The 14,837-nt window shown below is 42.7% G+C and overlaps 1 protein-coding gene across 4 annotated transcripts in view; it reads right to left on the minus strand.

The window, feature by feature from the left end:
- Positions 1 to 1,011: 1,011 nt before the first annotated feature.
- Efcab2 (EF-hand calcium binding domain 2) overlaps positions 1,012 to 14,837 on the minus strand; it is a 101,549-nt gene continuing 87,723 nt past the window's right edge. For all 4 annotated transcript variants that reach the window (XM_059280272.1, XM_059280269.1, XM_059280270.1 and 1 more), the window contains 4 exons: positions 9,592 to 9,671; positions 8,812 to 8,854; positions 8,653 to 8,719; positions 1,012 to 1,144 (listed from right to left, as the gene is read on the minus strand). In XM_059280272.1, coding sequence (XP_059136255.1) covers positions 1,029 to 1,144; positions 8,653 to 8,719; positions 8,812 to 8,854; positions 9,592 to 9,671 — 306 coding nt within the window. In that variant the 3' untranslated portion in view covers positions 1,012 to 1,028. The remainder of the gene's footprint in view (positions 1,145 to 8,652; positions 8,720 to 8,811; positions 8,855 to 9,591; positions 9,672 to 14,837) is intronic.

A 14,837-nucleotide genomic window follows, 5' to 3' on the forward strand; every position in this document is an offset into this window, starting at 1 on the left:
TCCAATCCATCTTCATACTCAGCAAATGCTTTTACCCACTGAGCCACCTCCCCAGCCTAGAAAGTAATTCTCATGAGAGGACCACTGTAAAAGAGGGGAGCAAGCCTGACCCCCCTCCCAGCCTCTGCGACTGCTCCACCACGTGCTCCTGTCTGGCTAGCTGCACCTTGGCAAGGTACATGCAAGAGTGGCCCTCGCTCAGCGTACACAGTGTTGCCTGGACCTTGACATCTCTAACTGTGAGCTAAATGAACCTCTTTCTTATGGAGTCAGTCCATTTCAGGTACTCCATTCTGGTAACAACAGACTGAATACACTCAGTACTCAGGACAATATTCCCATGACAGATATTCTGAATAGGTGAGGACTCTAAAGAGCACAAAAGGAATTGCCATTTCCAGTTTTCATTCAGTCTTCCTTTCTCTGGATTCAATTATCTCACCTCCTTTAGCTGTTCCATAAATGGCAACATGCTGGATGAGCACATTTCAATTTTACACGGAGCTATTAGACTCTCAGATGAGATCTGTAATTGGCATTCAGGAGAAATCAATTGTTAGTGGTTATTCCAGTTGCTCTGCTCCTTGTCCAGCAGCGTCTATGCTGCTCTAAGAAGCAGCCAGCACCCCACTGTTGTCCACGTCCAGGCTGGGGCTGTTCTGCCCCACAAGAGCTTTCTATGCCAAATCTTAGGGTGTTATGATCAATCTTCATTTTCTGTTTAATTAATTTCAAGGTAACATTGGCCTAGTTGTGGAAAATAAGCAATAATACACTTAGCGTTAAAGTATTTTACAGTTCCTTTTAAATAATCAATTTGTCATTCTATAATTTATGTTTTAAATTGGCCATCTCTACAAAACAAAATACCTTGAAACAATTATGGCATAAGGCACTAAATATGGAAATAATAAACTAAAGTGTGAAATTAATTAGGACAAGCAATTTTCAAACTATCCTTTCAATTAGAAATTAAGTCTTTACAGTCGTCTTAAAAGAAGAACAAAGAAATTAAGTCTTTGGAGCGTTTAATTTTCATCTATCACCATCATTGTGATGTAGTCCCTGTAATTGATGGAATTTGAGTCAGGATCAATTGCAGCAGACAACATTTCTTCCATTTCCTCTTGAGAAAAAGGCTCACCTGGAGAGACAAGAAGAGAGATCATCATTTATAGTCAGGAGGTTTTTCTCTCTCCACTAGCCAGCTTCATCACCATGGAGCCCACAGGCCCCAGCTGTTGTAGTTTTTTCTCCACTGGAGCTGTACAGCCAACACAGGAGAATCCAGAGGTTCAAAAGGCATGCTGCCACACACCCTGCAAGGTTGCAGATTTACTACCCTGCTGGTACCTATAGGATACATTATTTCAGTCAAAACAGCAGGAGTACATAAAACACCATGAACAAAGTTGTTTATTCACTTAAATTAAAATTATTGAAATTGCAAAAGTATTTGCTTGAAGCTAAAGTCTTATAAGTCAATCTACTTATTGTGTTTAGTGAAACTATGGAGAGATGGTTAAATGCTAGCTATTGCTGAAGAGAGGGACCAGACACTCACCCACTACTACATCAGGTCTGTTTCAATCACACTGGGTTAACCCCACCAGAGATGCCACTCATCATTCAGCCTAAAACTCCCCCGTGTTGGGCTGGTGTTGATGTCAGATGAAATCAAAAGTTGGAGAGAAAATCTGGGCTTTAATTACACTCAGGTAACAACTGAAAGCAATCTTAGAAACTGGCTTCACCAGGGCAGGACAGAAACTCCAAAAGAATGTAGAAAAAGCTGCAGACTATTTAAGACAGAACTATGTCCCAATGTTAATTTAAATACAGGGTATCCAGGCCATCACGCTTGACCTTTAGGGGAAAAGTCTTATGCAAACCAAGGCTTGAGGAGGATTACTGTCTTAGTTAAAGTTTCTATCACTGTGAAGAGACATCATGACCACAGCAACTCTTATAAAGGAAATAACATTTAATTGGGTGGCTTACAATTCAGAGGTTCAGTCCATTATCATTATGGTGGGATATGATGTCATACAGACAGACATGGCGCTAGAGAAGGAGCTGAGAATTCTACACCTTTGATCCACAGGCAACAGGAAATGACCTGAGACACTGGGTGTGGCTTGAACATATGAGACCTCAAAGCCCACCCCCACAGTGACATACTTCCTCCAACAAGCCACACCTCCTAATAGTACCACTCCCTATGAGCTTATGAGGACCAACTACATTCAAACTACCATAATCCACTCCCTGAACTCCATAAGCTTGTAACAATATCATAATGCAAAATACATTTAGTCCAACTTCAAAAATTCTCATAGTCTATCACAGTCTCAAACAATGCTTCAAAGTTCAAAGTCTCTTTTGAGATTCATGAAATCTCTTAATTGTAATCCCCTATAAAATCAAAGTGAAAAAAACAGATCACATACTTCCAACATATAATGGCACAGGATACGTTACCATTCCAAAACATAGGGGAGGAAGCACGGTGAGGAAATACTGGACCAAAGCAAGTCTGAAAACCAGCCAGGCAAACTCCAAACTCTGCATGCCCATATCTGATGTCAAAATGCTTTTCAGCTCTCCAATTCCTTTCAGCTTTGTTGACTGCAACACACTTCTCTCTCTTGGGCTGGTTCCAGTCCCTGTTAGCAGCTTTCCTCAGCAGGTAGCCCACAACTCTGACATCTCTAACAGCTTGGGTTCTCCAAGGTAATCCAGGCTTCAGCCTCACAGCTTCAGTCAATGGCTTCTCTAGGCTTCCAATCAGTGAAGCCTGGCCTCAGTGGCTTTCCTTAGTTGCAGAGGCGAAGTCCAGAGTTCCTTTCTTCTATCCTTAACTCCAGAACCAAGTGGCCGAAGCTACCAAGTTCTGCTGCTTTCTGGGGCTGGAACATGCCCCCCGCGTTCAATTATATCTTTACCAACTTTCTGTTTTCCATGGTTTCCTTCATGGCCCAAGCCTGGCTTACCTAGAATGGATCTGTGGACCAGGCTGGTCTCAAACTCAGAGATCTGCCTTCCTCTGCCTTCCCAGTGCTGCGATTAAAGACGTACACCAACACACCCTGCTTTGAGCTTTGCTTTTATTCCTTTTCATAAATTGGAAACTTAGCTGGGTGGGATCTTGCCCTGAGGTTACGACTCCCTTTATTCCATTTCTTAATCTATTTATCTCCTTGACCACAGGATTTAGCTCCATTCTACTTTCTGGTGCTCCTTTTCTCCTCAAGTTGTACATTTTGTATTTTTCCTTTCTCAGCTCGCTCCTTTTCACTATAAATCTTTATAAGCATGAACATTAGTAACCACTCAACAGAGTCTATATTAGGCTGTTTTGAGATTTTATTTCTGCCACCAGAATTAATCCAAAACTCTTCACTTTACCCTCAGGCAGACTCTTTGAACAAGAGGAAAAAGCAGCCACATTCTTTACCAAAATATCAAAAGAACATATTAATATTTTCTCCTCTGAAGCCTCTTGATCCAGGCCCCCACAGCTCATCAAATCACACTCAGCACCACTGTCTTTGATGTTCCTATTAATATGGCCCATTAAGCAGCACTTAAAGCATTCAACTGCTTCTATAATCCACAGTTCCAAGTTCCTTCAAACAAAAGTATGGTCAGGTACTGTGGGATGTCTTTCTGTACATTATGAATATGTGTTGCTGTGATTGGTTGATAAATAAAGCTGTTTGGCCAATGGCAAGGCAGAATAAGGTTAAGCAGTACATTTGAACTGGACAGACAGGAAGAGGACAGGCAGAGGCAGGGGAAACCGCTGCAAGCCGCTGCCAGGAGAAGCAAGACGTGAAAGTACCGGTAAGCCAAGAAGCCATGTGGCAATGCATAGGTTAATAGGAATGGGTTGATTTAAGATGAAAGAGCTAGCTAGTGAGAAGCTGAAGCTATAGGCCATACAGTTTGTAATTAATATAAGCCTCTGAGTAATTATTTTATAAGCGGCTGTGGGACCATGGGTGGGAGAGATGCACCTGGACTGCTGGACAAGGCAGGGCTAGAGAAATTTCTGACTACAGTCAGGCCTATCACAACAATACCCCAGTGCCTGGTACTAACTTCTGTCTTCAATTAGGGTTTCTATTGCTGTGAAGAGACACGGTGACCACAGCAACTCTTATAAAAGAAAACATTTAATTGAGGTGGCTCACTTACAGTTCAGAGGTTCAGTTCATTATCATCATGGTGGGACATGGCAGCATGCAGACAGATATGGTGCTAGAGAAGGAGCTGAGAATTCTACACCTTTGATCCACAGGCAACAGGAAATGAACTGAGACACTGGGTGTGGCTTGAGCATATATGAGACTTCAAAGTCCACCCCCACAGTGACATTCTTCCTCCAACAAGCCACACCCCCTAATGGTGCCACTCTTCTATGAGCTTATGGGGGCCAATTACATTCAAATTACCACATTACCTACTTTATTAACCTAAGACACTTCTCATCGTCCACAGTGCTTTCTATGTTGGAATTCAACTACCAGTACAGAACTTAGGCAGATAGGTAAGGGCTTTGTGATTTTCATTTTTAATTTTTGTTTTGTTTTGCTGTTGCTTGAGACAGAGTCCTATGAAGTCCAGGGGTCTGACTTCAAACTCACGTTTTTCTTACCTTGGCCTTCTGAGTGCTAGATTCATATACATGCATCATCACACCCACTTCCTAAGAAAGAATTCCTGAAACGCTGAAGTGACAAATTCCGATTTTTGTTATCTAAATCCGCTGCCAAGTAAACTTGGATGTAAGTCTCAAAAGCACACTAATAATGGGTGGCAGGTGTAGTGGTGCATACCTACAATCCCAGCACTCAGGCTGCAGAAGTGAGCTTGAGGCTAGACTTAGCTTTGACTTAAAAAAAAAAAAAACAGACAGACAACTAGGTAGTGATGGTGTACCCCTTTAATTCTAGTGCTTGGGAGGCAGAGGGCAGGTCAAAGTTAGCCTGGTCTACAGAGTGAGTTCCAGGGCAGCCAGGGCTACACAGAGAAACCCTATCTTGAAAAACAAAAAGCAAACAAAAAACCCAAACAAAAAATAACCAAGGTCTGAGAAACAGATTAGTGACAGAATGATTATCTACCATGTGCAAGGTCTTGGGGATTCCCAGCATGGAAGAAACAGAGGGAGGGAAGAAGGAAGGAAGGAAGGAAGGAAGGAAGGAAGGAAGGAAGGAAGGAAGGAAGGAAGGAAGGGAGAGAAGCACCCAGCAGCCAGCACTCACTGACTACTGCTGTGAGAGCCTGGCACTGATTTAAGTATTTCACACATACTAACTAAGTTAATCTCCCAACACCTCCCAAGAGGGGAGAACTACCATCTCCATTTACAGCACACAAGCAATGCAGCATGCCCTGCAAGTGAGTGGGGACTGAGTCTGAGGCCGGAAGGCCAGAGTACCAACATCGGCCGAAGCACTCCACTGTACTGCTTAGACTAAGCCGTGCTCACAGCAGTCACCGCCACACTGGGCAAGGAAAGAGCTGTACAGTACTTGATTTAAGATAGCAGGAAAAGCACAAGCTTGAAGGACAAGCTTCACAGATTCAAACTCTCACCCTCTTACTAGCTTTATGACCTTGGGCAGGTTGCTTAACCTCTCTTCCCACTCTACACAATACAGATGATGGTAATACTCTCCACCCATGGGCTTGGGATAAGGATTAAATGTGTTATTATTCAAATAGTGCTTGCACGAACATCTGACACATAGCAACATGTATTTGTTTTAAAAAAGACTTCAGATCTTCCCTGATGCTAAATACCATCTGATGCAATATACATCCTGGACACATGGACTCTGTCTTGTAGGTACTTGATGCAGTATGGTTTACAGTGTTTATCTTACAATCTCCTGGGCATGTAGAATGTACATTCTTAAACTTAAAGGTGTGTTGGCTGCTCTGTGGATACCATGAAAAGATTGTGGAAGTAACTTTATAGTTCCCAAACTCGGATATACTTCAAAACAATTTGGAATTTTCAGAACCAAAATATCACTTCTTAACCAGGCCTGGTGGTGCAGGTCTTGAATCCAGGCACTCGGAAAGCAGAGGCAGGTGCATCTGTGAGTTCAAGGCCAGCCTGGTCTACAGAGTGAGCTCCAGGACAGCCAGGAGCTCTAAAAGAATCACCTCTTAAGCAACCATTGTACTGGACTAGGCAGGTGCAACTGCACTTAGAAGGAGGATATATTACATCCAATAATAATGACACATTAAGACGACATGGTGCATCTTATATGTACCTATCAAATATACTGACTCATACAACATGGAATAAATAACTAAAACCATTTATATTCTTCTCTGAAAAGAACTAAGGCAGACTCTGTCTATTAGGATATCCAACAGTTGTCCTGGAAGTACAAGAACTCTCTAAATATACCTTCCTGGAAATTCTCATAAGCACCTTTCTGTGACCCTCACGGCCATGTTGTCCCTACACACAGTGCAGCCAGCCCCTGACTTCACTGTTTCAGTCAGCAGCATTACTACCATTGACTCCGTGGTCCAGGGCAAAGTCTTGGTGTTACTTTATACTCCTCTCCCATTTTGCTCCTGCTCTCTGTTAGTCACCACGGCCCAAGGTCCTGTGATAGAGTCCTGCTGCGACAATTCCCTTTCTCTATTCCCTACGCCAGGCCAGGCCGATATAGGGAATCTGAAGGGGACTCCCAGCTCATCTCACTAGCTGATCCTTTCTTACTCACCTACAAACCGACCAGCACCAGAATCTCTTTCCCACAGCAGGGCTGAACTGGGTGACTCAGTCCAACTCTCCACCGCCCAGGGGATGACCCAAACTCAAGAGCAGGCCTCTACAATTTAGCCCCAATCCACCTCCATCCCTTTCCTGTTGTTGGCCAATAGGGCTTGCAGACTGGCTGAGCTCACCTTCCTCCATGTGCCTGGCTGCCTTTCTTCCAGATTTTGTTCCTATTGCTTTATCCATTTCCCACAAACCGACTTACCTGTCTTCACTCTGCTACTGGTTTGTTCATTCATAGCTCATTTGTTGGAATTCATACCTATGATATGTGAGGGACTATAACATAAGATCTTCTTATGCCTGCCCTCAATGGCTCACCCTATCTTCTGAAGCAAGGCATGGTGGTTCCCATCTGTAATCCCATCTAGGAGGCAGCAGCAGGAGAATTGCCTTGAGTTTAATGCCAGCCTGGGATACACAGATTCACCTGGGTTATGGAACGCAACCCTGTCTTAAAACAAAAGCAAACAAATAAATCTACCTTCTCAAGGAAGCTATTTTCTCTGTCAGCCTCCCTGGGCCAAGCTTTCCAGGCTAGTTTGAGCTTGCATTGATCTTCTGATAGTTATTTTTCTAATGTCTCCTATTGATCTATCTCACAGGTTAGCTTTGCTTCCCCAGTAAGACTATAATATGCTCAAGAAAGGAATCAGATTCCAGTATCATGACCTCCCATTGTGCTTTACCAACAAACATACAACAGGCACACAGTAGGAGTCACTGGACCTCTGTGGCTGTTTTTAGTCATTTCCTGTGGCCCAACACACTTTAGGGTTTACTTCTTTTCATCTTTGGTTAATTAATAAAGTTAACCACTCAGATGATTTTAACATGGTGGGCGGTCCTGGATGGCAGCTATGACTTTCACACTATTCCTTCTCTCACTTCCTGTTTCCTGATGTGACCTGAGTTAAAAGGCCAAACCAGGTATGCACAGAGCTTCCAATACTGGTCTCCTTGCTCAAAATGATACCCATGTCCGTGCTCTCAACTGGTGTGTGACTGCTGCATCACACAGGACTTGCTCTGTGCATCTGGGAGCTGAGCTGAGGAAGGAGAGCGCCTCCCTTAGTATATTAGTATAGGGTGTGTGTGTGTGTGTGTGTGTGTGTGTGTGTGTGTGCAGCATTAACGACTGTCCATCCAGCTGCTTACAGTCAGGGAAAACACATGTATACACGAATGTAAAAAGAGAATGTTTGAAGGGAATATATAGGTATTTGTGGGAGGAGGTCCCATTATCATAAGAAAATATAGTTTTATGTGAATTCACATTCAATTTAGGCTATTTTACCACCTAAGAAGGTCTTTTAAAGGAAATTTTTATATACTATAATTCAAGTCTTCTGTCTTAAAAGACATTGGTTTATGACAGTTTGTGTTCTTTAAGTGGCATGTCTTTTATTCAGGAAGTATTTTAAGTGAAAGAGGCAAACACAATTTATACAAGCAATCATTACACTTCTATTACACAAAGTCAAATACCAAACCAAACCAAAATTATTAACCAAATAATTGCTTTTAAAGTATCATCTCCTATAACTTTTGCATAACTGTTTAAAACATATTCACTGGGGCTGCAGAGATGGCTCAGCAGGTAAGAGCATGCACTGTTCTTGCCGAGAACCTGAGTTCAGTTCCCAGTATCCATGTCAGGTGGCAACCACCTGTAACTCCAGCTACAGGGGGACACAATGCTTCTAGCCTCTATGGGTAACACACACACACACACACACACACACACACACACACACACACTTAAAAAATAAAATAAACATCTTTAAACCTATTAATCTTTGCATAAATTACTCTTAAAAGAAATAAAGCACTCTGACCTTCCTCAGTCATGAACTTGACCAGTTCGTCTTTAGTCAGAAACCCTCGTCTAGCTGGATCCAAAACCTGGGGAAAGTAGATTTATTTTCTTTGTTGAATAAATTCTATATGATGAATTAATTTTTCACATATACATGAATAACCTGGAGCTCACCTACCTCAAAAGCTCTAAGAAGGACATCTTCAGCAATTGGTCTGTATCTGTAATTTTATAATAAAGTGAATTAATGCCAGCATATTTATCTCAGTCTCTACATGATAAATGACTGCATTAAACAAAATAAAAGCCACTAATATACGAAGCTAATGGCATTTCCCTTGATGAAATTACTTTGGATTTCTGGATCTGAAAATCAACAGTACCTACCCCTCAGGAATGTTTATTATTACCTATTAGCATCTCTCGTTGATATGAAAATAAACTTATCTAGGACCAAAACCTCTACAATCACTCAAATGCAGAATGCTAATGCTGTACTTATGCTAGGAGAGTAACTAGTGTTAATTTTTCCCTTAAAATGATAATTCACAATTAAACATAACTACAACATTGTTCTTTTTTGTAGCTCCTTCACCTTTTCATTTACCTTGCTTAGATTAATAAATACTAGCATGGTTGATATTTATAAGCACACCCCTAAACCAGCCTGAAGAACCCTGAAAGGCTAGAGGAAACTACCCTAAGACATATACTGGGTAAACAAAATATAAAAAGCCAAGTGGTTTGGTTTGGTTTTGTTTTGAGGCCAAACTATGTAGCTCAGGATGGCTTGAAACTATGTAACTAAGGTTAGCCTCAAATTTGTGACAATCCTCCTGCCTCAGCCCCCTCAAATGCTGGAATCACAGGCATAAGGCATCACACCTGGCCAAGTCAAATGTTTTGAAATTAATGTAATTCTAGCTATCCTGCCTTAAAATTGGGTTTACTTCCTTACTTTCTCTCCAGAAGTACTCTGGTCATCACTGGAAGGAATTTTTCATATCGAATGTATCCAGTGGGTTCTTCTTCCTCTACCTAAACAATTAAAAACAGCCATTTATTCATTCAACACATATATGGAGCAACTACTTTTTTCCAACCCTGAACCAAGTGTTGGAACTTGATGAGAATATGGGCATAAATGCAGCTCGTGGAGCCTGTTTTCTGCAGGAGAGACACATGTAATTCAAACCACCACACCACCAGTAGCTGAGGAGATGCCTGTCAGTAAAACGCTTGTCATGCAACCATGAGGACCTGAATTCAATTCCCAGCACTTACATCAGAAGCAAGGTGTGTAAATGCATCACAGTGGACTGGCACTCAAAGTTAACCTCTGGCATGTGCGCTCACACACACGCCCAACATAGTACCAAGTATCCAATTTGTTTTCACTATATAGGGTAACCTCAATTATGCAATGATCCCCCTGCCTCAGCCTCCCATATGGTGGCATGTCAGACATGAACCACCATGCCTGGCTCGAATGTCTAATTCTAGATCTATGCAGACACCGTGAGTAAAGGAGAGTGGGTCTAGAGATCAGAGTCAAGAAACAGCTCTGATGGGGGGGTCAGGAAGTCACTGGCAAACAGTGGTGTCCGGGCTGCTTTCTCAAGGGCAAGAAGAGGCTGTGAGGCTGGAGCACAGATCCCAGCAAGGGCAGTTCTTCAAGGTGAGGCTGGAGAGAGACCTTATCATCCACAGGCTAGCCGTTCCCTGTGCTAAGAACAGTGTGAAGCCAATGATGCTCTCACGGGTGTGTGTTTTGAAAGGTCACTCTGTTGTGGGGGAGGTGGCTTCTTCAGACAAAGGGTGATGGTGCAGACTGGAGTGGTGGCCATGAGGAGAGTGGGTGTGTGACCAGGAGACCTTTAAGATCTGACAGAGTGACTGCATGCACCTGTGACAGATAAGGAACAGGGTCTAAGATGACTCCCAGATTCTGACTTGCACAAATGCACTGTCTTTCCCTGACATGAAGAATACTAAATGAGATCAGTCAACATTTCAAATCAGTCTTGTACTTATGAAATGCCTTCCTGAGTAATAGAACTCCGTCCGCTCTGCCACCCTAAGTTAAGAGAATACTATTCTAAAAAACGAGGCTTCTGGCACCTAGCACTGCAGGAGGAGGATGAAACAGGTCTTTTTGCTTCTGGGTTCAACTATGACAGACTGACTGAACAAAGCTCTACTAACCTTAACTTCCCTGTCAGGCAATTTATATGGAGCTATAAATTTTGCACCCTCTTTCAAAAACCCTATTAAAAGGCTCATAGATCCCAATTCAACAGATGAGTTTTTAAGAGATTTATTGCTTTAACAAAAAATAAATCTATAGGTGGCTATTAAGTAGAATGCACTGTCATCCAAATGACAACTATTCTTAATGTTCATATGAGATTCATACCTAGTGTGAGTAGAGTCTTCAGACTCCATTATCAGAGAAACTCAAACCCATCTAGGGACACATGTTCCAGGGCTTCTGTACCCATCAGCATGTGAACAATTTCTTCAGCTTCCTCTAAGTTCTGAGCTGAGCATTTTGACAATTCACGTTACTATAGCTCTGTTGTACATGGGCAGCAGTCTGAAACTCCCAGACACAAGACTTAGAAGTTAAATATCTGGACGCAGGGGCAGCTCAAGGGTAGAGTGTTCATGGACTCTGGGGTTTAAAGCCCAGAGCAGACTTTTAAAGTCAATCTCTTGTGTCTCCTAGACACTTCAGAGAATCTATGCCCAGAAGTCTCACCAACATGGCTGCCTAAACATGACCTGAATAAGGACAACAGCAATAGACATGCTAATACAGAATGGGCAAGTCTCAGGAAGCCTCAATCCTAGGCCAAGACCTACAGGCATCTAATGACATTCAGCTATACTCGGAGATCAGTACCTTGCTCCGCCATCATCAGCGAAGCGCCCTCCTGTAGTAGATGGGAACGAACATGGAGAACCACAACTAGACAATGTGCAGAAAGTGAGAGACCTTGGAATATACAGTCCTAAATGGGATGTCTCCATCCAATCCCTCCCCTCAGGGCTCAGGGAACCCTGCTGAAGAGGAGACAGAAAGACTTTAAGAGCCACAAGGGATTCAGGACACCAAGAAAATAAGGCCCTCTAAATGCAGCAGGATTAACACAAATATGAACTCACCAAGACCGTGGCAGCATACACAGGGCCTGCATGGGTCTGGGCCAGATGGGGTCTTGTGCTGAGAGGGGAAGTGGACACAAGCCCCCATCCCTAACCCTGACACTATCTGCAATTGATAGCCACTCACAAATGAACAGTTAGTTGTCTCCAATAGAGTCTCACTGGAGATACAAACCATTCTCAAGGGCAGACACCAAGTCAAGCAGTAGAAGGCCAACACAAAACAAACTCAATGACATTTTTGGAGGCTCTTTTTTTTAACCTTACAGGTCTTTTGCATATATTATGGTTTCCAATTTAGTGTTTTTATTATTATTTTAGATACCAATTTGTTTTCTAAGGAGAAAAAGAAAGAGTGTGGATTCAGGTGAGAGAGGAGGTGGGGAGGATCTGGGAGGAATTGGAGAAAGGGAAACCATAGTCAAAATATATGAAAAAAATCTAGGGATATCCACTGCTCAGGTACAGGCCACACCAATCAAAAGAACAGCTAAGAGGCCCACCCGCCCTGGGAACCCTCCTACACCCTCAGCTTGGATCCCAAAGATCCAATCTGCCGCCACCCCTCCCCACCCCACCACCCACCCCTGCCGCCACCCCTCCCCACCCCACCACCCACCCCTGCCGCCACCCCTCCCCACCCCACCACCCACCCCTGCCGCCACCCCTCCCCACCCCACCATCCACCCCTGCCGCCACCCCTCCCCACCCCACCACCCACTCTTGCTGCCCCCCACCCCAGGATACCTGCTGCTCAGGTACAGGCCACACCAGTTAGAAGAACTGGTGCAGGTCATGCCAGTCAGAAAAATAGATAGGCAACTCAGGCAGACACTGCTGAACCACACCAGCCATAGGCAGCCCATCCACAGACCTCTCTTTTGGTGCACAACCCCCCAACACTATCCCCAATCCCCAATCCCCACTCCCGTCTTCATCATCATGTCCCATCCCCAACTTTTGTCCCCTGCTGGACCAAAGGCCAAGCTAGCCACCAGAAGTCCAGCCCCCAACTTGGACAGAGACTCCCTGCCGGACCAGAGGTCACACTGGCAGCCAGAAATCCAGACAACAAAAACCAAAAGACCAAAGGGGAAACAGAAATGAAGGAACAAAACACCCATCAAACAAAGACAAACTCAGAAATCAGCACCTGGACCTATAATCATGCCTAACCCAAATGCCTAAACAAGTGTAAGAACACAATCAACAACAGCCAGGGCAATACGGTTCCACCAGAACCCTGCTATCCTACTCCAGAACCCTGCTATCCTACTCCAGAACCCTGCTATCCTACTCCAGAACCCTGCTATCCTACAACAGCAGGCCCTGAACATCCCAACACAGCTGCAGCACAAGAAAACGATCTTGAAACCAACTTTATGAAGATGATAGAGGTCCTTAAAGAGGAAATGAATAAATCCCTTAAAGAAATTCAGGAAAACACAAACAACTGAAGGAAATGAATAAATCCCTTAAAACCAAGAAAAAACAGACAAACGGGTAAAGAAAACAAATAAAACTGTTCAAGATCTGAAAATGGAAAAAGAAGCAATAAAGAAAACACAAACTGAGGAAATTCTGGAAATGAAAAATTTAGGTAAACAAATGGGAACTACAGACGCAAGCATCACCAACAGAATGCAAGAGATGGAAGAGAGAATCTCAGGCATTGAAGATAAAATAGAAGAAATATATACAACAGTCAAAGAAAATGTTACATCTTTAAAAAAAAAAAAAAACTCTGGACAAAAAACATCCAGGAAATCTGGAACACTATGAAAAGACCAAACCTAAGAATAATAAGAAGAGAAGAAGGAGAAGACTCCCAGCTCAAAGGCCCAGAAAAGATTTTTAACAAAATCATAGAAGAAAATTTTTCTAACCTAAAGGACATGCCTATAAAGATACAAGAAGCTTACAGAACACTAGATTAGACCAGAAAAGAAAGTCCCCACACCACACAATAATCAAAATACTAAAATAAAGAATCAAGAAAGAATATTAAAAGCTGCAAGGGGAAAAGGCCAATAACATATAAAGGCAGACCTATTAGAATTACACCTGACTTCTCAAGGGAGACTCTAAAAGGCAGAGAGGCCTGAACTGGTGGTGTCCTGCAGACTCTAAGAGACCACAGATGATAGCAAAACTTTCAATCACCACAAGATGAAGAAAACAAGATATTCCATGACAAAATCAAATTTAAACAATATCTATCCACAAATCCAGCCCTACAAAAGGTACTAGAAAGAAAATTCCAACCCAAGAAAGTTAACTACACCCATGAAAACACAGGAAATAACCTCACATCAGAAATACCAAAAGAAGGGAAGCACAACCCATACACAAAACCATCATCAACAACAACAAAATAACAAGAATTAACAATCATTAGTCATTAATATCTCTCAATATCACTGGACTCAATTCCCCAACAAAAAGACATAGGCTAAGCCAGGTGGTGATGGCGCACACCTTTAATCCCAGCACTGGGGAGGCAGAGCCAGGCAGATCTCTGTGAGTTCGAGGCCAGCCTGGTCTACAGAGCAAAATCCAGGACAGGTACCAAAACTACACAGAGAAACCCTGTCTCAAAAAAACAAAAACTAAAAACGAAAGACATAGGCTAACAGAATGGATCAAAAACAGGATTCATCCCTCTGCTGCATACAAGAAACAAACTTCAACATCAAAGATAGACATTACCTCAGATTAAAGGGTTGGAAAAAGGTTTTCCATGCAAATGGACCTGAGAAGCAAGCTGGTGTATCTATTTTAATATCTTACAAAATAGACATCAATCTAAAATTAATCAAAAGAGATAGGGAAGGACATTTCATACTCATCAAAGGAAAAATTCACCAAGATGATGTTTTAATTCTTAACATCTATGCCCCAAATGCAAAGGCACCCACATTTGTAAAAGAAACATTACTAAAGCTTAAATCATATATCAAGCCTCACACATTAATAGTAGGAGACTTCAATACCCCACTCTCACCAATGGACAGGTCATCCAGACAAAAGCTAAAC

The sequence above is a fragment of the Peromyscus eremicus genome, chromosome 15, assembly GCF_949786415.1.
Source record: "Peromyscus eremicus chromosome 15, PerEre_H2_v1, whole genome shotgun sequence".
Lineage (NCBI taxonomy): Eukaryota > Metazoa > Chordata > Mammalia > Rodentia > Cricetidae > Peromyscus > Peromyscus eremicus.